The sequence below is a fragment of the Monodelphis domestica genome, chromosome 2, assembly GCF_027887165.1.
Source record: "Monodelphis domestica isolate mMonDom1 chromosome 2, mMonDom1.pri, whole genome shotgun sequence".
NCBI lineage: Eukaryota > Metazoa > Chordata > Mammalia > Didelphimorphia > Didelphidae > Monodelphis > Monodelphis domestica.
The window spans coordinates 504,955,738-504,981,090 of NC_077228.1; the positions used below are offsets into that span (position 1 = coordinate 504,955,738).

The 25,353-nt window shown below is 41.7% G+C and overlaps 1 protein-coding gene across 1 annotated transcript in view; it reads right to left on the reverse strand.

The window, feature by feature from the left end:
* The window catches only part of RAB11FIP4 (RAB11 family interacting protein 4), a 203,814-nt gene that overhangs the window by 147,622 nt on the left and 30,839 nt on the right, over positions 1 to 25,353 (reverse strand). Inside the window, exons 2-3 of the mRNA XM_001368386.4 lie at positions 15,483 to 15,570; positions 7,078 to 7,166 (exon numbers count right to left, since the gene is read on the reverse strand). Of these exons, the coding sequence (XP_001368423.1) occupies positions 7,078 to 7,166; positions 15,483 to 15,570 (177 nt within the window). The remainder of the gene's footprint in view (positions 1 to 7,077; positions 7,167 to 15,482; positions 15,571 to 25,353) is intronic.

Genomic DNA, 25,353 nt, shown 5'->3' on the forward strand with positions numbered 1-25,353 from the left:
GCAAGCCTGGAGATTCTGGAAGCCCCGGCTTTACATCTGGCCTCAGATACTTCCTAGCTGTATCACCCTGCTTCTCAGGTTAAAAAAAAATAGCTTAGGATGCCTTGCCTTCCAAAAAGAATGATGCAGAGAAATATTCAAATATAATCCTCCCTTCCTTCCTTCCTCCCTTCCTCCTTTCCTTCCTTCCTCCCTTCCTCCTTTCCTTCCTTCCTTCCTCCTTTCCTTCCTTCCTTCCTTCCTTCCTTCCTTCCTTCCTTCCTTCCTTCCTTCCTTTCTTTCTTTCTTTCTTCTTCTTTCTTTCTTTCTTTCTTTCTTTCTTTCTTTCTTTCTTTCTTTCTTTCTTTCTTTCTTTCTTTCTTTCTTTCTTTCTTTCTTTCTTTCTTCTTCCTCCTTCCTTCCTTTTTCTCTCTCATTCTCTTCCTTCCTTCCTTTCCCTTCCTCTCTTCTTTCCTTCTTTCCTTCTCTCTCTCTCTCTTTCTTTCTTTCTTTCTTTCTTTCTTTCTTTCTTTCTTTCTTTCTTTCTTTCTTCCTTCCTTCCTTCCTTCCTTCCTTCCTTTTTCTCTCTCATTCTCTTCCTTCCTTCCTTCCTTCCTTCCTTCCTTCCCTTCCTTCCTTCTTCTTCTTTCTTTCTTTCTTTCTTTTCTTTCTTTCTTTCTTCTTTCTTTCTTTCTTTCTTTCTTTCTTTCTTTCTTTCTTTCTGTCTTTCCTCCTTCCTTCCTTTTTCTCTCTCATTCTCTTCCTTCCTTCCTTTCCTTCCTCTCTTCCTTCCTTCTTCCTTCTTTCTTTCTTTCTTTCTTTCTTTCTTTCTTTCTTTCTTTTCTTTCTTTCTTTCTTTCTTTCTTTCTTTCTTTCTTTCTTTCTTTCTTTCTTTCTTTCTTTCTTTCTTTCTTTCTTTCTTTCTTTCTTTCTTTCTTTCTTTCTGTCTTTCTTTCTTTCCTAAATATTAGTACCAAGACAGAACAGTGGTAAGGGCTAGGCAATGGGGGTTAAGTGACTTTCCCAGGGTCACCCATCTAGAAAGGGTACAAAGTCACATTTGAACACAGGACCTCTCATTTCTGGGCCTGGCTCTTCATCCACTGAGCCACCTAGCTGCTCCTTCTGTGTATATATATTGATAATAATATAAACAGACAGGGGGAAAAAAAAAGAAAAAACCAAGAGACAAATTTTAACACCATGTAATCACGATGACCAAGTTTAGATCCAAAGAGGAACTGAGAACTCTCACCTTGCTCCATTCTCCACAAAAGCAAGAGACTATGAATATGGAACATCAACATTCTGGTTAATTTCAATAAACTGTTTTTGCTTTTTCTTTTATTAGGAGCCGCCATGGTGTGTTGTGCACCCTGCCTAGAGTCAGAGATCAAATCCAGACTCAGATCCTACTAGCTGATCCTGGGCAAGTCATTAAACCTGTGTATGCCTCAGTTTCACCAACTATAAAATGGGGATAATATCACTTCTCTTGCAGGTGGGTTGGGAGGATCATAAGAGATTATATTTGTAAAGTGCTTAGCATTGTACCTGATATACACTAGGTGCTATATAAATATTTATTACCTTCCTTTCCCCTTAAAAAATTTTTTTTAGTATTTTTTGTATAGTAAATATATGTTTATAGTATATATAATTTATGCATAGTATATAGTTTTTGTATAGTAAATAGCTTTTGGGTAGAGGACAAAACAGAAGAAATCAATAAAAAAATTTTTTTTAATTTTTAAAATAAAACCCTCACCTTCCATCTTGGAGTCAATACTGTATATTGGTTCTAAGGCAGAAGAGTGGTAAGGGCTAGACAATGGGGGTCAAGTGACTTGCCCAGAGTCACACAGCTGGGAAGTGTCTGAGGCCAGATTTGAACCCAGGACCTCCCATCTCTAGGCCTGGCTCTCAATCCACTGGGCAACCCAGCTGCCCCCTCAATAAAAAATTTTTAAAGAAATGGGATACATGGTATCATGATCTGATTACCTACTAGTTATATAGTTGCCTTTGAACAAATCACCAATCTTCTAAGCTACAATAAACAGTGACTATGAGAATGAAAGAGAATCATGGCAAGTCACAGTACTGCAGCAGGTCCCATGTCAGGGCAAATGTTGAAGTTTCCGCCTAGGTCTTACAGACAGACTAGTTTCCCTCTAGCTGGAGACAAATTCAGCCCAGAGCCCAAGCAGAAAGGAGGAAGGGGATGGACTCGGGGACCCAGAAACACAGAGCTTTTGAGTAACAGGCTCCCATCCAGTCTTCATATAATGTCCAATGGGCTTTAAAATTCATGAGAAGTGGGATGGCAGCTTGGATTTCGGACAACCCTGCCCTTCCTCCCACCTCCCCCTATGCCCGAGCTCTCAGCATTTGCCAGGACCCAGGAGTGCTCCCCGGTTGGCATTTGTTGCCCAGCCAGCTGCTTTGTCATTGTCCTCCCCTTACCACTCCCACCCCCTCCCCTCGTGACCAAGAATGGGTTCCTTCAGTCGGCCTCTCTAATTGCTCCTGGAACAAATTCCAAAGCAGCAGACCAGCTGGGATCCCAAAAGCTATCCCCAGACGCGACCCGATTAGTTTGCTTCACTGAAGTTCTAATAATCACATCCTCTCCCCCTTCTTCCTTCCCTCACCCCATTCCTCAGCCGAGGTCCTGCCAGTCCTTAGTTGGCTGGCACAGGGAGCAGCACCAGGAGGTTTCTCCAGAATGTGGGTCAGGGATCTGCTCAGGTCTCTGGAAGTTGAGGAAATGCTGCCTCCCTGGAAATGATGGCCCACGCTGGATCACACCTCCCTGACTTCCCTAGAATTCCACTTGGGAACATTGAGGCCAACAGAACAGCAGACACTGCTTGAAGATATACTACAGCCATCTTTTTCCTCTGCAGAGTTCAAAGTATTCTCACTGACTAAATTCTCTGCTTCTCAGATGGCCCTGTTGTTCCATTTGACAGATGGGAAAATCAAGGGTCCTATATGAAGTTAGTGATAATAGGATAACTAGTGCCAACGAAGGAGTAGGTGTTTAGTAAACACTTGCTACACGATTGATTGACAGGGTCAAACAAGAGGGTGTCACAGGTCTAGAGACCAATGGGTTCTCAAGAGGTCATCAAGTCCAGCCCCTTCGTTCGGTGGCCAGTCTTCTGGTGAGGAGACTCTCTCCAAGTTTGGCCAGGTCAGTCCTTGGTGGAGAGACAAACAAGTCAATCTCCCACCTGTTTGTATTCAATGACACTCTGGTTTGGTAGGATCCGTAGTGTTGTCTCCAAGACCTTAGGAACATCATGGCAAATGGAATATACATTCTATCAATGAACTCCGGTGGCTCCTGATTGCCTCTAAAACCAAGAACAAATTCCTCCATTTGACATGGAAAGCCTGCCATGTCTTGACTCCAACCTACCGTGCCAGCCCTACGATTTGTCTTGACTCGCTCTTTGTCTTGGCTAAGGAGGCCTTCTTGTTGTTCCTCATACAGGCCATGCAATCTTCTACCTGTATGCCTTTACACTAGCTGCCCAAATGCCTGCACTGTACTCCTTCTTTTCCTCTAGCCCTTAGAATCTCTAGCTTCCTTCCAAGCTTAGCTCAAGAGCCACCTTCCACAGGAAGTACTTCTTTGTCTTCCCAGCTGGGATAACTCCTCTTTGAAATGTCTTAATTTTGCATATGCTTATACATGGACGTGCTCTCTCCCCAGATAGAATGGGAGCTCCGTGAAGGCAGGGCCTGATTAATTTTGGCCACAAATAGAAGGCACCAAACACTTGTTGATTTATCACCTCATGCCAGAAAATCTTGGTCCAAATGCTAGTTCTGTCACCTACTACCTGTTTGATTTGGGCCAGGTCATTCCATTTCCTTGGACCTCAGTTTCTTCATCTGTCAAACGAGGGAGTTGGACTAGATGACTCCAAGGTTCCTTCTAACTCCAAACCTCAAATCCTATGATATCTACTACAAGAATGAGACAACAGAAGAGAACACTGGTCAAAGGACCGTAGTTAGCCCCGGAAAGGAACTTAGAGGGCCACTAGGAGAAGGTAAACAATGATGAGGTCCTACTACATCTCCTTTCCTCCACAACTTTCTTGATCTCTGATGAAATTATTTAATCATCTGAATCTAAAATTCATCTAATGAAATCACTTAAATCATTGAAAAGAAATGAATCTAAATCTAAATTTCATCTAATGAAATAATTTAAATCATTTAAAGTAAATGAACTCTTTGAGTCAGTCAGTAAACAAAGCAATAAACTTATTAAGCACTTACTATTTGCCTAATTGGCGCAACTAGGTGATGCAGTGGATAGAGGATCAGGCCTAAAATCAGGCAGACTCATCTTCCTGAATTCAAACCTGGCTTCAGATACTTACTAGCTGTGTGACCCTGGGCAAGTCACTTCACCCTCTTTGCCTTGGTTTCCTCATCTGTCAAATGAGTCAGAGGAGATGGCAAACCACTCCAGTATCTCTACCAAGAAAACCCCAAATGAGGTCATGAAGACTTAGACACAATTAAAACTTTTGAACAACAACAAATGTGCTATATAATAGTTGTTTGCTGAATGTCTGATAAATCAGTTCAAGAATCCATCTGATTTTTTCCTTCCATGTTTTCATTTCTTTCTCCATCAGAGTCTTAGAAAACATGTTTCAAGAGAAATGTTTCTAGGGATTATTTGTGTGTGTGTCTGCCTCTGTCTGTCTCTCTCTCTGTCTGTCTGTTTCTGCCTCTGCCTCTGTCTCTTACACACATACTCTGTCTCTGTGTCTCTGTATCTCTTTCTCTGTGTGTCTGTCTCTATCTCTCCATCTTTCTGTCTCTGTGTCTCTGTCTCTCTCTGTCTCTATCTTTCTGTCTGTCTTTCTCTCTCTGTCTCAGTCTCTCACTCTCACACACACACTCTCTGTCTCTGTCTCTCTTTCTGTGTCTGTCTGTCTGTCTGTCTCTCTCTCTCTCTCTCTCTCTCTCTCTCTCTCTCTCTCTCTCTCTGTCTCTTTCTGTCTCTCTCTGTCTCTCTCTCTCTGTCCCAATCTCTCACTCTCACAAACACACTGTCTCTGTCTCTGTCTCTCTATCTTTCTGTCTCTATCTCTCTCTGTCTCTCTGTCTCTATCTTTCTGTCTCTCTTTGTCTCTTTCTGTCTCTCTATCTTTCTGTCTGTCTGTCTCTCTCTGTCCCAATCTCTCTCACTCTCTCACACACACTCTCTGTCTGTCTCTCTTTGTCTCTATCTCTCTGTCTCTTTCTGTCTCTCTGTCTCTGTCGCTATTTCTCTATCTCTCTGTCTCTGTCTCTTTCTGTCTCTGTCTCTGTCTCTCTTATCTTTCTGTCTCTGTCTCTGTCTCTGTCTATCTCTCTGTCTTTTTCTGTCTCCGTCTCTCTCCTTCCCTCTCTCCCTTTCTAACACTGAGTCTGACACCTCAGCTCTCGTTAGCAGGTCTTCTTCCGGGGAAGAGCCCAAAATAACTTCCCCTGTTTGCATTCCCTCGGGGGACACAGAGGTCTCCAATCTTTCAGCCTCAGTAACTACAGAAGGCAGAAAGCAGCTGGGAGAGGTTCCTGGCTTCCAGGGCTTTGCTCCCCTTCTTCTTCCTGTCTCATACTGACCCCTAGCGGACAATCGGGAATCCACACCCCACACTTGGTCCATCCAGCCCTGCCTGGGGTTTCTTCTATCCCAGCTCAGCCATCCTTTGGAGGAGACAGTGACTCAGCTGACCCAGGACGATATCCAAGCTAAATGAGACCCTAGGAATCATCTGGTCATTGACTGCATCATAGACCTAGATCTGGAAGGGGCTTTAAAGAGTAAGGAATCCAAGCCTCTCATTTTTCAGGTGAAGAGAGTAGCCCAGGGAGCACTTTGCCTAAAGTCACACTGTGAGAGAGGAAGAATTTGAACCCAGGTCCTCTGACTCCTAAGCCAGGACTGGGTCACCGTGCCACATTTCCTTAGTTTTATAAGAGTAGAACTAACAACTAGAGATGGGAAAGAACTTGTCCAAGCTAAGAGAGCTGGAAGGAAGCAAATGGATCTTTCAATACCAGCAAATATTTATCACTAAGTGTGTACTTAGTTAGACCTTTGGGGAGATCAGAGGTGACACACTCTCTGCAGAGGAGCCAGAAGAAAGAATCATTAAACCAGGAGGAAGTTTTTTCCTCTCATTCTGGTCCATTCATTTTGTCCCTCCTCTCTGACAGCTTGGACCTCCCATGCCTAATGATCTCTTTCCCCCATCAACCTGCCTCAGCTCCTTCATTCATACTGAGAGACAAATGACTGATAACAACTCCAAGTACAGAATCCCTCCTCTCCATTAAGATGAAGATTTGTAAAATGTAAAAAGAAAAATCAGTTTTATGATGAAGAAAGGAAAGCCTAATACGTGAATCTAAGAGAACAAGAAAACCCCAAAACCAAATGAATTACCAAGTTTGACCCTAAGAAAAACTGTACCTCCTTCAGTCAGTCACAACTGAAAAAATTACTGAACAATGATGACAATGATATCATTCCCCTGCTCAATAAACTTCACTGACTCCCTATTACCTTTAGAATCAGATACAAAAGTCTTTAGAGCTTGGTTCTGGTCTACCTTTTTATCATTATTGTACATCACTCCCCTTAAAGGACTCCATTTTAGCCTAACTGGCCATCTTTGGCAGTTAGGTGGTACAGTAGATATAATGCTGAACTTGGAAACAGGAAGATCTGGGTTCAAATCTCCCATTGGATATCCATTGGATAGTAGACTTTCCACTTGGACAAGCCACTTGCTCTTGTAGTCTGTTGCCTCTTTTCTAAAATGGGATGCCTGGGGTGGGCTGTCTAAGATCATGAAGGTCCAAAGAGGTGATTAAGGCAGAGAACTCAGGCCACCAGGACCACCTTACTTATGCCCACACTGAAGGGGAATTCGGTGCCCACAGAAAAAGCAGAGTCCAACAAACCACAGAGGAGAGGGAATGCTCCTCCAAACCAGGAAAGCTCAGTAGACCAGAGCCAATCCCCAGGCAGGGGCTGATCCCATCACTCCCGAGAAAGCCACATCCAACTCTTACCTGGTCCTCATAGTCCCCAATCTCTGGTTCATACTGCAGAGTGGCTGTGCTTTCCATGGCCAGAACATCCTTCAGCACCTCTCCACACCCTGAGGAGACACAAACAGGCCATTGAGACAGAGTATCAGGCTCGCCTGGGTTGGTTGAAGTCTGAGGCTTGGGGGACAAGTTGTCCACAGATGGGAAACAGGAATAAAAAGGAGACTGTGCTATAGAAGAGGTCCCTCAGACTTAGGAGAAAGAACTGTCTCCACATTCAGAGGAAGAACTGTGGGAGCAGAAACAGAAGGAAAACATGATCACATGGGTCGATGGGGATATGATTGGGGATGCAGACTCTAAGCGATCACCATAGTGCAAATATCAACAACATGGAAATAGATCTTGATCAATGACACATGTAAAACCCAGTGGAATTGGGTGTCAGCTGGGAGGGGGGAGGGAAAGAACATGAATCTTGTAACCATGGAAAAATATTCTAAATTAATCAAATAAATAAAAAATTCAATTAAAAAAAGAAGATATCCCTCGATCTCTGGGAAAGTGATTGAATGAGGAGACCAAGATCATCCCTGACTTTCAGAGCTAAATCCTGTGATTCTTTTTCTTATTCAGCTTTTCCAGAATAGGAGTCAGGAATCTTTTAGCAATCGTCTATTAAGCAGACTTCAACAATATGTCTAGAAATTTGAGAGAACCAACAAGAGAAGGGAAGGCAAGGGAAATGAAGGGGAGGAAAGGCAAGGCAAGGGCAATACTTCCTATCCCTTTACTTACAATCTTAGCATAATTGTTGTCTTTTTTTTTAATGGCTTATTCTTACTTATTAACCAATATATTCTCAATGTTGGGAATGACTATTTTGTAACTTTGCTGTGTTTTTTCTCCAGAAAGATTCCCCCAATTTTCAATCCTACCAGTAGGACATACATGTACCTTATTTGTCCACCATCATACTACCATCGAGTTTTATTGTTTAAATGATGTGAGAAGGTACTTCAGGAATATTACATTTTAGACTTTTTGAGTCAAGAAGTAGTGTGATGGGGGCAACTAGGTAGACACAGAGGCAAGCCTGGAGACAGGAAGTCCTGGGTTCAAATTTGGGCTCAGACACTTCCTAGATGAGCAACCCTGGGCAAGTCACTTGACCTCCATTGCCCAGCTTTTACTACTCTTCTGCCTTGGAATTGATTCTTAGAAAGATTAAAGATTCTAAGACTGAAAGTAAGAGATAAAAAAAAATTTGTATGATTGGGGGAACTAGGTGGATAGAGATCCAGACCTGGAGATGGGAAGTACTGGGTTCAAATCTGGTCACAGACACTTCCTATCTGTGTGACCCTAGGCAAGTCACTTGACCTCCATTGCCTATCCATTTGAATTTTAGATTTTCTCCATTTTGCTTAGTCCTAGAAATTCTAGCAACCAGGAATGTATACACCCTGCTTAAGGATTAACTGTGAGGAGGATGGCCTATGATCATATGTGCTAGCAAGTGACAAATAAGAAACAACTGACAGACCCCTCCTGGGCTGTGCTGTCAAGTTTAAGCTACCATTGGTACATGTGAGACTTAGGAAGTGATGTAAAGAACAGTCTATATATTTTGCATCATTTCCTCTCTCCAGGCTCTCTCTCTCTCTCTCTCTCTCTCTCTCTCTCTCTCTCTCTCTCTCTCTCTCTCTCTCTCTCTCTCTCTCTCTCTCTCTCTCTCTCTCTCTCCCTCTCTCCAACCCTCCCTCCACCCCCCCCCCCCCGTTAGCTCTTACTGTCTCTCACAGAGACTTTGGGTTTTTGTGCGTTGGGAGCTCTTGGTGGGGTGCTTGGCATCTTGGTGGTTTGGCATTTGTGGCTTGCTAGTGAGGTTACTGGAAGAAGCTCTGTAGCATGGTGGGTTATCTGAGGCATCTTCCCTGAGTGTCCTTGGTGAGGCAACTGATTCCTCCTTTCCTCCTTTTCTTGACCTCCAACTCCTATCTGGCTTGCCAGAGAAGTCCAATTTCCCTTTTCTCTCTCTCTCCTTCTTAATTTCTTCCTTCTATTGTAATTAAAACCACCATAAAAATCTCAAACTGACTTGAGTAATTTATTGGGATTGAATTAATCCCTGGTGACCACTAGTATAATATATTCAGTCAAAACCCCCTAATTTTACCCTTAACAGTCCTTACCCCTCTTCTGCCTTGGAACCAATACTTAGTATTGATTATTGGATGGAAGTAAGGTGGTTGTAGTTTTTAAACAGTATGATACAGTAGAAAGAACAAGGTTTAGAATCAAAGGATCTAAATTCTACCATCCATCCTATGTACCTATGTGATCTTGGGAAAAGACATTGAATCACAATAGATCTCAGACTACACTACAGATTGTCCTCATCTGTAAAATGGGAGGATCTGATCATATGGCCTCTTCTAGCTCTCCATCCATGAGCTTGTGATACTCTTATTTTTAGTGAGGTTAGTGAAGATTAAATTTAATTCTCCCTTGATTATAACAATGAAAATACTTAACTCTCCCCTGATTGTGAAGATTAAATTGTAACCTCTGACTATTTTTAGATTTAATCCCCATAAGTGTAAAGTAAGAGTAAACACTCTATTTAAAGTTAAGTATGAAGATTTGCCCATTTTTAGATCTAATCACCAAAAGTGCAAATATTCCACTTAATCATGAAGTGGGAGATTTGTGACCCATGTGTGCGATAGTGAGAGTAAAGAATCAGAATTGACTAACTGCCTTCTGGGCAGTCCTAGAGCAGAGTGTCAGCTGTGATTGGTAGACATGGAATTAGGGGAAGTGACAAAAGAGAAAATGTCTTTAAAAGTGAAGTTTGACGTGGAACTGAAACTTGGAGTGGAACCTCCTGTGAGAGAGTTCTTCATTTTTTGGAAGTGGAAACTGGAGGAATTCTTCATGCTTTCAAGTTGAGGCTGGTGAAGAGGGTCAGAAGGATCCTGACTGGACTTGAGACCCTGTTTTCCTGGTGAGGCTGATAAAGAATCTGATTGACTAGACTGACACATGGTGAGTGAAAGGTTGACTCTTAACTGCTGGTTTTTCTCTGAAGAGACTGGCCTCAGGAAAGACCTACTTTAATTGTCCCTGCCCAGAGGGGCCAGGAATAAATTACTTAGTGCTCAGGCTAGATATCTTACCTCATCCTCTCTCTGATTTCTTGCTTCACTTTTTCTTTTTCTACATTTTGTAAATAAATTGTAAATAAAATCTCTTTGGAATTAATTCAATTCCTGGCTACTACACTCTTAAATAATCCAGTCCAACCCTTTAAAAATTAACCCCTTTTGAAACAACAAATTGGGAAAAAATCTTCATAGAAACCTCTGACAAAGGTTTAATTACTCATATTTATAAAGAGCTAAATCAATTGTACAAAAAATCAAGCCATTCTCCAATTGATAAATGGGCAAGGGAAATGGATAGGCAGTTCTCAGATAAAGAAATCAAAACTATTAACAAGCACATGAAGAAGTGTTCTACATCTCTTATAATCAGAGAGATGCAAATCAAAACAACTCTGAGGTACCACCTTACACCTAGCAGATTGGCTAACATAACAGCAAAGGAAAGTAATGAATGCTGGAGGGGATGTGGCAAAGTAGGGACATTAATTCATTGCTGGTGGAGTTGTGAACTGATCCAACCATTCTGGAGGGCAATTTGGAACTATGCCCAAAGGGCGACAAAAGAATATCTACCCTTTGATCCAGCCATAGCACTGCTGGGTCTGTACCCCAAAGAGATAATGGACAAAAAGACTTGTACAAAAATATTCATAGCTGCGCTCTTTGTGGTGGCCCAAAACTGGAAAACGAGGGGATGCCCATCAATTGGGGAATGGCTGAACAAATTGTGGTATATGTTGGTGATGGAGTACTATTGTGCTAAAAGGAATAATAAAGTGGAGGAGTTCCATGGAGACTGGAACAACCTCTAGGAAGTGATGCAGAGCGAGAGGAGCAGAACCAGAACATTGTACACAGAAACTAATACACTGTGGTATAATCGAACGCAATGGACTTCTCCATTAGTGGCGGTGTAAAGTCCCTGAACAATTTGCAGGGATCTAGGAGAAAAAAACACTATTCATAAGCAAAGGACAAACTGTGGGAGTGGAAACACCGAGGAAAAGCAACTGCCTGAATACAGCGGTTGAGGGGACATGACAGAGGAGAGACTCTAAATGAACACTCTAATGCAAATATTATCAACATAGCAATGGGTTCAAATCAAGAAAACATGTAATGCCCAGTGGATTTACGCGTCGGCTATGGGGGGTGGGGGGGATAAAAAGAAAATGATCTATGTCTTTAACGAATAATGCTTGGAAATGATCAAATAAAATATATTAAAAAAAAATTAACCCCTTTTCCCCCTTACAGGTTAGACATTTTTTCAAGGGATTACTGACAATTTGAAAATAATCTGTTCCCATTCTTTGGTCATTTTTCCACTGGGAGATTCAGTTTTTCTCTTTAATAATGTAATCAATGAAGGGCAGCTTGATGGTGCAGTGAATAGAGCATTGGTTTTGCCATCAAGAAGACCTGAGTTCAGATCCAGCCTCAGACCCTTACCACCTATGTGATTCTGAGTAAATCAATCACCTCAGCCTGTTTGCCTCAGTTTCCTCATCAGTCAAATGAACTAGAGAAGGAAATGTCAAATCATTCCAATATCTTTGCCAAGAAAATCCCAAATGGGGTCACAAAGAGTTGGACACAACTGAACAACAACAATGAATTTCATAATTTCCTCGTGAATCTTTAGAGATCTTGTTTTCACCTAATAGCTCTGTCATAAATATTTTCACCTGGTCTTTTTCCACTTGGCTTTTTCAGAGACAACAGTATTCTAAAACGTACAAGCATGTGGCACCACCAGGAATACATTTGTATTAAAATGACAGGTTTTTGTGAGAGGGAACAGCTTGGGATTCTTTGGGGCACTGCACAATTTCCCTAAAGCCATCCAGGCTGTTTTCATTTTCTTTTTCTTTGCATCACTGAATATCTAAAGCACCTATTTGACATGCTGAATGCCTATTAACTCCATTATAATCGCAATAATAACAATTATGTAGCTTGTTAAGGTTTGAAAGGTGTTTGACAAATATGATCTCATTCATCCTTGCAACAATCCTGGGAGGCAGGTGTGATCATTATCCTCATTTTACAGTAAAGGAAATTGAGGCAGACAGAGGTTAAATAAGCTACCCAGGGTCATATGGCTGATAAGTATATCTTAATGAATACTAGGCATTAATCCTATGGATTCTTGCTGATTTCTTTGCAGTAACTATAGACCTTATTGAGCAGCATGATGGAACTTGATGAATCAATACTACATTATACTTAAAATGAAAACAAGTGGCCTCATATACTTCCTAGCTGTGTGACCCTAGACAAGTCACTTAACCCCCATTGCTTAGCCCTTCTCACTCTTCAACCTCAGAACAATACACAGCATTGATTCTAAGATGGAAAGAAGGTAAGGGTTTAAAAAATAAATAAACAAAATGAAGAGAAATTTAACTTTTGTTGGGGGAGACACTATCAGAGGAGGGTAAGGAATTGGGAAAGGCTTCATGGAAGAAATGCTCCTTTAGACAAGCCGGGGATTCAGGGGAGTTTGTTCCAGACAGGGGCATGTTCAGATCTGTGCTTGAGGATGCCACTCGGGCTGCAATGTGGAGGATATCACCCTGCTGTTCTCTCTCATCTCTAGAAGTAATCCAAGCCCTGCTCTGAGGGATGGGAGCTCTTGCAGTCTCACTGTCTATTCCTTGTGGTTTCAATAATCTCGTGCCCTCTTTGCTGCTTTCGTGGCCACTGCTAAGTACTGCGTTGCTCTCTGTAGTTTCTGGACTTATTCTTTCAGGGATGCCCACTGAGCACCTCAATGCCAGTGTGCTACTGAAAAGTGAGAGGAAGCCCTCCCTGATTAGGACAGGTTGAGAGCTCTTTAGTCACCGCCACCAAAGCAAGCCACCAAAAGCCAGCTGAGTGCCCACGGGCTTTTTAAGTCTTAGAAATCACCTTAAAATGAATTAATTAAAACCTTGGGAAAGACCAAAGAAAAAAGAAAAGATATCATACGTTCTGCAATATTTATAGCAGCTCTTTTTGTGGTGGTAAGGAAATGGGAACTGAAGGGATGTCCATTAACTGGGGAATGGCTGAGTAAGTTGTGACATATGATTGTAATAGAAAACGATTGTACCATAAGAAATGAAAAACAAGAGGATCACAAAAAAGCCTGGAGAGGGCAGCTGGGTGTCTCAGTGGATTGTGAGCCAGGACTAGAGATGGAAGGTCCTGGGTTCCAATCTGGCCTCAGACACTTCCTAGCTGTGTGATCCTGGGTAAGTCATTTAACCCCACTGCCTAGCCCTTACCACTCTTCTACCTTGGAACCAATATACAGTATTGATTCTAAGATGAAAGGTAAGGGTTTTTGTTTTTGTTTTTAAAGCCGGGAAACACATATGAAGTGATGCAAAGTGAAGTGATTGGAACCAGGAAAATATTTTACACAATAACAACAATAATGGACAATGATCAACTGGGAATGACTTAATTATTAGCAAAAAGGCAAGGATCCAGGACAGCTCCAAGGGGCTCCTAATGAAAAAAGGCTCTCTGCCACCAAAGAAGGAACTGACAAGAGTCTCAACGCAGATTGAAGCATGCCATGCTTTGCTTTATTTCCTCCACAAAATTTTCTCTAGTGTAAGCAATGGGTGTCTTGTTTCATAACATGATGAACAGGAAAATACATATTATATATACATATATATATAACCGGTATCATATTCCCTGCCTTCTTAGAGAGAGAAAGGGTGGAAAGAAAAACGAGACATAGATTTTCGAACCAAGCTAATGTGAGAATTTGTTTCTCTTGGAGAAGCATATTTCTTATATTCTATTACATATAACAAAACCATCTGTATTATATTAGTGTTAAGCTACATATTATATTGTGTTATATATAAAAAAAGAAAGAGAAATTAAGCTTAGGACAAAAACTCGTATCTTATTCCATGCTAAGCTCTAAATATTATTATAATTTATTATACAATATAACAAATTATATGTACTATATTATTGTTATGTTATATATTATATTGTTATACATAAAAAACAAAAATAAATGGTGACTTAAAAAAAAAAAGATTAAAGCTCTGGGTTCCATATAACCACATCCCAAGATCCTCCAGTATTTAGCATGCAAATGAATTTGAGTAAGACCAAAGGTAAATTAAGTGGCAAAGTCAGTGTTTCCCACCTCTCAGTCCTCAGGTAGAACATAACTTTGTTATGCATATCCATCCCCTAGTTTTGGTATTATTCTTGGCCAATAACAAATCTTTCTTTATTATATTATATTGTATTGTATTGTATTGTATTGTATAGTATAATATAGTATAATATAATATAGTATAATATAATATAATTAATATAATATAATATGTCATGTTATGTTATGTTATATTATATTATATCATATCATATTATATCATATTAGGTTATGTTATAACATAGCATAGCATAGTATGTTATATTGTGTTATATTATATTGTATGATATGATATGACATGATATTCATTATATTTTATTTATTATATTATCCTATTATATCATATCATATTGTAATCTATTATTTTTATATTATAGCATATCATATTATATTATAATATATCACATTACATATGATATATTATGTTATGTTGTGTTAAATATGATGTGTATTATTATTATTATTATATATTACATAGTAGAAGGCAAGTCTGAGGAATTATTGCTCTTATTATAGTTACAGTAACTAGTATCGGTCCAGTTAGGGTCCAAGAGTAGTTTTTTTTAAAGCGTGAAGTGCTACTAAAGGTCTTGGTTTCTCAAAACAGAGCCCGGAGCTGCTTGGCTCTGAGTTATGATTCATCCTTCATTTTCCAGGAGGACCAATGACATCCCAAGGGTGATGTCTTGGCTTTCCAATGAGTTGGATTTGTCAAGACAGAGTAGGGCAAAGTTGTGTGGCCTCCTTCTCCCTTCTAGAGTCTTTTTGTCCAGTGGCTGGACAACACTCAAGATTACTATGAGTAAATGGCCAAAGGGGGGAAAAGGCACTTCCTTGATTGCATTTGGCAGCTTCACCTGGTCTGCTGATAACACCCCTGCTATTATTCTGTGTCCTTGGCCCCTGAGCTCAGATTCCTAGAGAAGGAAGGAAGGGTACTCGGGGGCCACTTCAGGGAGTACCTCTAGACTTGACTTATCGTTATTCCTAGCCCCGTCACTTTCTTCAGTCAGCTGTTTCCTCTTCATCTGGATGGGCCCCCTGCTAACAGCCATCCACCTCCTCTCCCCTCCACGTCTCACCTTTCATGGCGAACACCCCGTGGCAGAAGTCTTTAAAGTTGATTCTCCCCATGTCATTTGGGTCCAAGTATTTCACGAGCTTCTCTACCTGTGAGGAAGGAAAGAGGACCAGACTTGAAGCAATGATAGTGCAAAGCCCCAAAGAGCAGGGAACATTGGGATGAGCTGGAAGCAGAGTGAAGAGGACTCAGGTGGGGAGAAGCATATTGGGAACAGAGGGCAATGGCTGCCTCCAGCAGTCAAAGGGCATCAGTCTCCTTCCTGCCCAGGCTTCGGGAGCCCCTGATGGCAGGAATCCCCCTTTCTTGCTCCATACTCCACAGGTCTCTAATCTTGGCATAACCATCAGGTATGGGATAGTGGCCTAATTTTAATGTAGAGCAGCTAGTTGCTAACCCCCACATATACATCAAAGGCAGGAATGTAGAAAGCAGGACAGATTTGAATTAATAAAGATAAGTCTTCCTGACTCCAGGTCAGGCACACTGTGCATCATGGTGCCACCTAAGAACCCCAACCTATCACATAGAAAGTGCTGTATAAATGTTAGTTTTTATTATTGTATCTTGTATGTATATAGCCATTTGTATGTTGCCTCCCCCATTAGATCAGAAACTCTTTGAGGGCAGGGATTATTTTTTTGTCTTTCTTTGCATCCCTACTAATAGCACAGTGTCTGGTACAGAGTAAGAGCTCAATCAATGCTTGTTGACTGATCTTTCCCCCCACCCCCACATCTTTTTTAATAGAATTTATTTCTAGAAATCTCAATCCCTCTTTCCCCTCCCTGTACCACAAAAGGTATCACTGGACAAAAAGATGTGTATATGTATATTATGTCTTTCCTGTTCTATGTATCAATCCTTTCTCTGGAGGTGGATATTCACAAGTCATTCTTCAAATACTAATTCTGTAGCTGTGCATGATGTTCCCTCAGGTCTACTCACTTTATTCTTCATTATTTCGTGTTGCTCTTTCCAAGTTTTTAAAAAATTAACCTGCTTAATGGTCAAAGGATATGAATGAGCAATTTTCAGATGAAGAAATCAAAGCTATCAATAATCATATGAAAAAATGTTCCAAATCACTCTTAATTAGAGAAATGCAAATGAAAACAATGCTGAGGTACCATTTTATACCTGTCAGATTGGCTAATGTGACAGTAAAGGAAAGTGGCAAATGTTGGAGGGGATGAGACAAAATTGGGACACTAATGCATTGTTGGTGGAGTTGTGTACTGATCCAACCATTCTGGAGGGCAATTTGGAACTATGTTATAAAACTGTGCATATCCTTTGATCCCGTAATACCACAATTTGATCTATATTCCAAAGAGATAATAAAAAAGGGAAAAGGACTTATCTGCACAAAAATATTTACAGCTGCTCTTTTTGTGGTGGCAGAGAATTGGAGGGGATGCCTATTAATTGGAGACTGGCTGAAGAAATTGTGGTATATGGTGGTGATGGAATACTATTGTGCTATAAGGAATGATGAACAGGAAGATTTCAAGAAGATCTACATGAACTGATGCAGAGCAAACTAAGCAGAACCAGAACACTGTACACAGTAATGGCAACACTATGGAATGATCAACTGTAATAGTCGTAGCTACTCCCAGCAAAACAATGATTCAGGACAATTCTGAGGGACTTATGACAAAAAATGTTAACCACCTCCAGAGAAAGAACTGTTGGAGTCAAATTCAAATCAAAGCAGACTATCTTTCACATTAATTTATTTGTGGTTTTATTTGGGGGCTTTGTTTTATATGAGTATTCTCTTACAGCAATGACCAATCTTGAAGTATGTTTTGCATAACAATACATGTAGAAGCCAGATCAAATTGCTTATCATCTCTGAGAGGGGGGAGGGAAGGGCAAGAAGGAGATAATTTAGATATTATAATTTCAGAAAATATATACTGAAAATTATTTTTACATGTATTAGGAAAATAAAACATCAAATCCCATCTCCAACTCCCCCCCCCCCCAATCATGGATAGAGATAGAGAGACAGGACTGGAGAAGGGAGGTCCTGGGTTCAAATATGACCTCAGACACTTTCTAGCTTCGTGACCCTGGGTAAGTCACTTAACCCCAAATGCCTTACCCTTACCACTCTTCTGCTCTGGAACTGATACTTAGTGTTGATTCTAAGAGAGAAGGTATGGGTTTTATAAAGGAATTAAATTAACCTGCTCATCATTTCTTACAGAACAGTAGTATTCCATTACAATCATATACCACAACTTGTTCAACCATTTGCCAACTGAGAGACATCCCCTCAATTTCCATTTCTTTGCCACCACAAAGAGAGCTGCTATAAATATTTTGGAACATAGAGCTTCATTTCCTTTTCTCCTGTTCTATTTGGGAAACAGACCCAGCAATAAAATTGCTGGTTTAAGGGGATACACAGATTTATAACTCTCTGGGTAAAATTCCAAATTGATCTCCAACATAGTTGGATCAGTTTACAGTTCCATCAACAATATATTAGTGGGGAGCATCTAGGTGCCTCAGTAAACTGAGAGCCAGGACTAGAGATGGGAGGTCCTGGTTTCAAATCTGGCCTCAGATACTTTCTAACTATATGACCCTGAGCAAGTCACTTAACCATACATTAACTAGCCCTTTCTGCTTTTCTGCCTTGGAACCAATATACAGTATTGATTCCAAGATGGAAGATGAGGGTTCTAAAAAACAAAACCCAATGTATTAGTGTTCCCATTTTCCCACATCCCCTCCAACCTTTGTCATTTTAGCCAATCTGATGGGTGTGAGATGATCTATCAGAGTTCTTTTGATTTTCATTTCTTTAATCAGTAGTGATTTGGAGCATTTTTCCATATCTCAACCTATGTCTGTTCATAGCTTTTGACCATTTATCAATAGGGTCTTCCCCAACATTAAAAAAAAAAGAAGGAAAGAAAAACAAATCCCTGCTAACAAATACACAAAGTCAAGCAGAACAAATGTGTACTCTGTAGGGCAGATGTTCTCAGAGCCCTGGACCAGCTTGGAGTCACAGCCGACTAAGAAAGCAGATGGCGCCTCTGTGTGCAATGGTGTTGAGTGGGCTGTTTGGGGGCTAAGGCTTGGGCCAGCCTCAAAAGAAGAGGCAGAGGCAGCCCCTGGTTTGGCAAATAGATGCTGGGAATCCATGGAGTGTTCACATGTGAGAATGGTTGGGGAGGGGAGAAGAGGAGGGATGTTGGGTCTTTTTATGGATATTTATGACCATCGGAGTCCCGGTGGCATCGCTGGAATGAGCTCATTCACAGCTTCAGGTCCAGGCTTGCTGGTGCCCTAGAGAGGGTCAGAAATGCCCCTCTCCCAAGCTCCCAGAGGCCAATGGAAGCTTCGGGATGAGCCTGGAATTCTGGACACCTTCTCTGGGAAGGCAGGATACAGCAATGGCCCAAGAAGCTCTGTCCAGTAGGAGTCGGACATGCTGGGGAGATCCTGAAGCAGTCTTAGCCTGGGTGGCTAGGAGAGAGGAGATGGCATCTCCCTCTGTTCCCAACCTCCTGGTTCTCATTCTGGACTGCAGTATTACGTAACCAGTATTGGCCCAGCTCACGGAGCTATGTCATGTTCGCTTGGCACATTCCTGAAGCTCTGAATCACCCAGCAGGCTCTGTTGGCAGCAGTGACTGAGAGCTTCTAAAAATATACCAGGCAGAGGGTGGGGGTGGAGAGGGGGGAAGGTGGGAGGGGACCACACTGCCCTTCAGACAGAGTTGAAGGCTGCTTAGTGTCTCAAAACATCCAGCTAATACCTGAAGATCAGGCAAGGTACACAAGTGCTGGACAAAGCAAGTGACCCTGGACAGGTGTGTCCCTGCCCTAAAACCCACCAGAAATACAATTGTCAGGGCAAGGCAGGATGAGGTGTGGGAAAAGCCAGAGGATGTGGGTTTGAATCCCAGCTGTGCCACTTATCATTATCATCATCATAACTAGCATTTATATAGCACCTTCTATATACCAGGCACTTTATAATTTTTAGCTCATGCCGTCCTCTCAGCAACCCTGAAAGGTCAGTGCTGTTATTATCTCCGTTATGCTGGTGAGGAAACTGAGTCAAGGAAGGGTTTAATGACTCGCCTGGGTCACACAGTTAGTGTTCAAAGTTGGATTTGATCTCAGGTCTTCCTGATTTCAGGTCCAGAGCTCTAGCCACTGTCATCAGCTTTTGCTATCACTTTGGACAAGTCATATGGCATGATGAAAAGAACAATGGGCAGGGGAATCACTGGACCAGAATTCAAACCTGTTTCTGTCAATTACTGCCTGGTATAGTCCTTGGCAAATCACAGTGTCTCCAGGACTCGAGTACCCTGTGTTTGTTTGTTTTTAAGAATCCTTACTTTCTGTCTCAGTAATAACTTTAAGTCAGAAGGGCAAGGGCTAAGCAAATAGAGTTAAGTGACTTGCCCAAGACTTTCCCCTAGCTTTAAAAAAGAGATTTGAGGGGCAATTAGGGGCTCAGTGAATAGAGAGTCAGACCTGGAAGTGGGAGATCCTGCCTGGGTTCAACCTCTGATCTCCTAGCTGTGAGACCTTGAGTAAGTCACTCAATCTCAATTGCTTAGTTACTACTGCTCTTCTGCTTGGAACTCATACTTAGTATCAATCCTAAGAGAGAAAGTAAAGGTTTAAGATAAAGAGAGACAGACAGACAGACAGACAGAGACAGAGAGAGAAGAGCGAGGAGAGACAGAGGGGTGGTGGTGCCTAGGTGGCCTCTGAGGACTCTAGCAACCTAAAATGATCCTATGATCAAGAATTTGGTATTTTTATTTGCAAAATGAGAAGTTTAGACTAGTGGATCTTTAAGGTGTAAACGCAGAGGCTCCTCCATCAGTCTGCACTTTCTCCCCAGCCTTTCTGGCTTGTCAGAGTCATCTTTAACTCTTCCTTCTCCCCCCAAACCTTCCTTCATCTCCATAAAATAGTTGGGCTTCCTACAGCATACAGATGCTGCCTCCTGACCACAGGACAGCCTCTTCTCGCAACTTCCCTTTAATCTTGTTTGCTGTTACAAGTTATCTTCTGCCTTTTGCACATGAGGACTGCGAAATGCTTCTCCTGTAGCTCACAGTTCCAAGGATGGCTACAGGAGCTTCCTTCATCTCCTGCAACTTACGTGAACAAATATCTACTAAGTGCTTTCTATCTCCCCATATATTCAGTTCCATGTTGCAAAGTGGATGGGCTATTGGACCTTAAGAATCAAGAAGGGGTGCAGCTGGATAGCTCAGTGGATTGGGAGCCAAGCCTAGAGACAGGAGATTTTGGGTTCAAATCTGACATCAGACACTTCCTAGCTGTGTGACCCTGGGCAAGTCACTTAACCTTCATTCCCTAGCCCTTATTGGTCTTCTGTCTTGGAACTAATTCATAGTATTGATTCTAAGATGGATGGTAAGGGCTTCTTTTTTAAGCGTTAAGAGGACCTGGGTTCAAATCTTATTTTAGACACTAGTCAGTTTCCCCATCTATAAAATGGGGGCGGTGGGGATAATGTGTTAGGCACCTCTTAGGAAGATACTACAAATAGTGTATGTAAAAACCTATATAAATGTGAGCTATTATTATTATTGTTGTTACCACCACCACCATCATCAGTGAGTATTCATTAAGGGTTTACTGTGTTCCAGGCACTGTGCTAAGTCCTGGGGATACAGAGAAAAGCAAAAACCACTGCATTGATCCCACTTTTGCTGTTGTTGTTCAGGTATTTCCATCTTGTCTAACTCTCTCTGACCCCTCTAGGGGTTTTCCTGGCAGACACACTGAAGTGGTTTGTCATTTCCTTTTCCAGCCCATTTTGCAGATGAGGAAACTGAGGCAAAAATAAGTGACTTATCCAGGATCACAAGATAAGACACAGGACTGGTTTGCCATTTCCTTCTCCAGCACATTTGACAGATGAGGAAACTGAGGTAAACAGGGTTAAGTGACTAATCCAGGGTCACACAGATAAGATACTGGAGTGGTTTGCCATTTCCTTTTCCAGTTCATTTGACAGATGAGGAAACTGAGGCAGGCAGTGTCTGAGGCTGGATTTGAATTTATAAAGATGAGTCTTCATGATTTCAAATCCAGTACTCTATCCACTGTACCATCTAGCTGCACTTAGAGGCATCAAATGTCAGAACTGGATTGAGTAGAGAGGAGAAGGCATCTCACTTTGTCCTCAGCCTCCCAGCCTTGTTTAATCCCCTCTTTTTTTGAGACGGGGAAATTGAGGCCCAGAAGGTTAGAGTCCTAAGTCTTCAGAAGGGGAAGTAAGGGTAGGAGCTTCTTTCCTAGACCTAATTCAGAGAAATGGCATCTGAGGTCTATAAAGTACCTTCATGTTTCTAAAATGCTTCTCATCATTGGACGACATATGAACCTCATTTTAACCTTGTGAGGCAGCTGTTATGGGTATTATCATCCTGATTATGCAGATGAGAATCACACTCCTGCAAGGTCACATGGATAGTCAGTGTCAGAAGCAGGATTCGCTCTCAGGTCCTTTTGATTCCAACTCTATCATGCCAGATTGCCTCTCTGAATAAGGGGGAGCAATGCGAGCAAGGGACAGTTCCATTTTGGAGATGGTCTCACTGGCCCTCTAGATCTAAAAAAGGAGGGAAAAGCTATGGAGAAAGGTGGTGCTAGATCCCACATGCTAGAACATCCCCTGGCAAGTCAGCTCAAGAAGGCTGGGATGGGGGGCAGCTGGATAGCTCAGTGGATGGAGAATCAGGTTCAGAGACAGGAGGTCCTGGGTTCAAATCTGCCCTCAGACACTTCCCAGCTGTGTGACCCTGGGCAAGTCACTTAACCCCCATTGCCTAGCCTTTACCACACTTCTGCCTTGGAACCAGTACCTAGTATTGATGGAAGGTAAGGGGTTAAAAGGAAAAAAGAAGGGTGGGACAGTCTCAAGAACACAATGGGCTCCAACCAGGCAGAAAAGGGGAAGCTGTCTCTAGAGGCTAATGGGGCTTCCTTGGTTCCATAGATCGCTCTGGACTTATTTATAAAAGATGAGAGCCAAGATGGATAGCATGAAAGAACGGCGCCGTCCTTGAAGAATCTTACTCTCAGCAAGCGTCAGAAAACAATTGTCAAAAACTGCTTCTCTGTGTAATTGAAAAACGTAAAATTTAGTGAAAAAAACAACAAAGAATAGCATCCGCTCGGCTCTGACAAAGGCAATGATCCAAGGCAATTTCAAAGGATTCGTGATGAAAAACGCTCTTCACCTCCGGAGAGAGAGAACTGATGACTCCGAGAGCAGCCTGAAGCAGCCTCTTTTCCACTTGGGGGGGGGGGTCTTTTGTAAAATGACTAGGACTTCACATGTAAAACTGATATCATATTGCTTGCCTTCTCAAGGGGAGGGAGGGAGAGACGGAGAATTTGGAACTCACAATTAAAAAAAAAAGAATGTTAAGGGGCAGCTGGATGGTTCAGTAGATGGAGAGTCAGGTCTGGAGGGTTCAAAAAATCAGGACTCAGACACTTCCCAGCTGTGTGACCCTGGGCAAGTCACTTAACCCCCACTGCCTAGCCCTTACTGCTCTTCTGCTTTGGAACCAATACACGGTATATAATCAATACCATGTAGTGGTTCCAAAGCAGATCTTTATCTGAGGCCAGATTTTTAAATCAATCCTATGTATTGTTCCAAGGCAGAAGAGTGGTAAAGGCTAGGCAATGGGGGTTAAGTGACTTGCCCAAGGTCACTCAGCGAGGACGTGTCTGAGGTCAGACTTGAACCCAGGACCTCCCGCCTCTAGGTCTGGTTCTCCATCCACTGAGCCACCTAGCTTCCCCCCTAGAAGGTAAGAATTTTTTAAAAAATGAATGTTGAAATTTTTTTGTGTAATTGGCAGCCATATTCATACCATATATGTGTACATATATTTGTATGTATTTATATAAAATACTATCAGCAGAGGAGAACAGAAAGACTGCCAGCTAAGGCATCAGAGGTCCTGCGTTCTAATTTTACCTCAATCACTGTAACAGCAATATTGTAGGATGATTGCTATGAAAGACTTCTCTACCAACATCAATGCAATGATCCAGGACAGTTCTGAGGGACTTACTAGAAAGAACGCCATCCATATCCAGAGGAAGAACCGTGGGAGCAGATGCTGATCAAAGCGGAATATCTTTCATGTAGACTCTTTATAGTTTTCTTTTGGGGTTTTGGCATTACATGAGTATTCTCTGACAACAATGACCAATATGGAAGTGTGTTTTGCATGGTAATACCTGTATAATACAGATCAAATGGCTCTCTAGCTCCAGGATGGGTGGAAAAAAGGGAGCGAGAAGGAGAGAACTGGGATCTTCTTATTTCAGGAAATGCATGTTGAAAATTATTATTACATATAAATTAAAAAAATAAAAATAGTTGTATGGCCCTGGGCAAGTCATTTAACAATCATTCAGAATCTTACTCCCTACTTCAGCCTAAGAAGTACAGGAAAAAATAGCTAACGGGGGGCTCACAGTACAAGATATGTGAGTTGATGGTAAAATTACACCAATTAGTTTGGGTCACTTGATCGGGACAAACAGCAGCTAGGTGGTAGAGAGAGAGGAGGACACAGGAGTTGGACTCAAGATAGACCTGGGTTCAAGTCCAACCTCAGATACTAACTAGGCAAATCCTATTATAATCTTCATCTTGCTTACTGTGCCTCTATGTCCCCATCATTAAAAGGAGAGAATTGAACTCCTGATCTCTAAAGTCCTTTCCAGGTTAAATTTATGATAGAACCAAAATATGTAAATGCTGTGGGCGGTGTTCTCTGAATAATTAGGGAATATCAACATAATAGCCATCATTTATATGACACTTGCTTTGTGCCAGACTCTGCTATGCTAAGAACTTGTTAATCATCTCATTTGAGCCAGACTACAACCCTGGGAGGAGGGTGCTATTATTATCCTCATTTTGTTGTCGTCGTTGAGATGTATCTGACTTTTGGGACCCATTTGGGGTTTTCTTTTTTCTTTTTCTTTTTGGAAAATTTTATTTAATTAGTTAATTTAGAATGTTTCCCCTCAGTTACAAGAATCATGTTCTTTCCTCCCCTCCTCCCCCCACCTCCTGTAGCCGACACACAATTCCACTGGGTTTTACATGTGTCATTGATCCAAACCTATTTCCATAGTATTGATATTTGCACTAGGGTCCATTTGGGGTTTTCTAGGCAAAGATACCGGAGTGGTTTGCCATCTCCTTCTCCAGCTCATTTGATAAGTAAGGAAAATGGGCAAAAAGAGTGAAGTGACTTGCCCAGGATAAAACACACATACACACACACAGCTTATAACAAGAGAAACAGCACAGGATTGGATCCTAGTACTGGAGGTCATACAGGGAAGGAAGTGGATTCTTCAAATTATAAGCCAATGAGCTTGGCTTCCACTCTAGACAAGCTCGAGAACACATTATGGCTCTGAACATTTAAGGAAGTGGGGGAAAAAAAAACAAAAAAACTCCATGATCACTAAGAACCAACATGGGTTCAGCAAGAACAAATCATGTCAGAACAACCTCATTCCCCAGACTGAATGGTCATGGCAATGCCTTTATTTAATGACTACTATTTGCCAGGCACTATGCTAATTGCTTCATAAGTATTATCTCATTTGATCTTCAAAATAACCCTAGGAGGTAGATTCTGTTATGATCCTCATCTTACAAAATATTGAGGCAGACAGAGGTGAAGTAACCAGGGCTGCCCAACTAGTAACTGTCCAAGGCTAGATTCGAACTTGGGTCTTCTTAACTTCATGCCCAATATACTATCTACTGCACCATCTAGATGAGTGTGTGCCCATTTCAC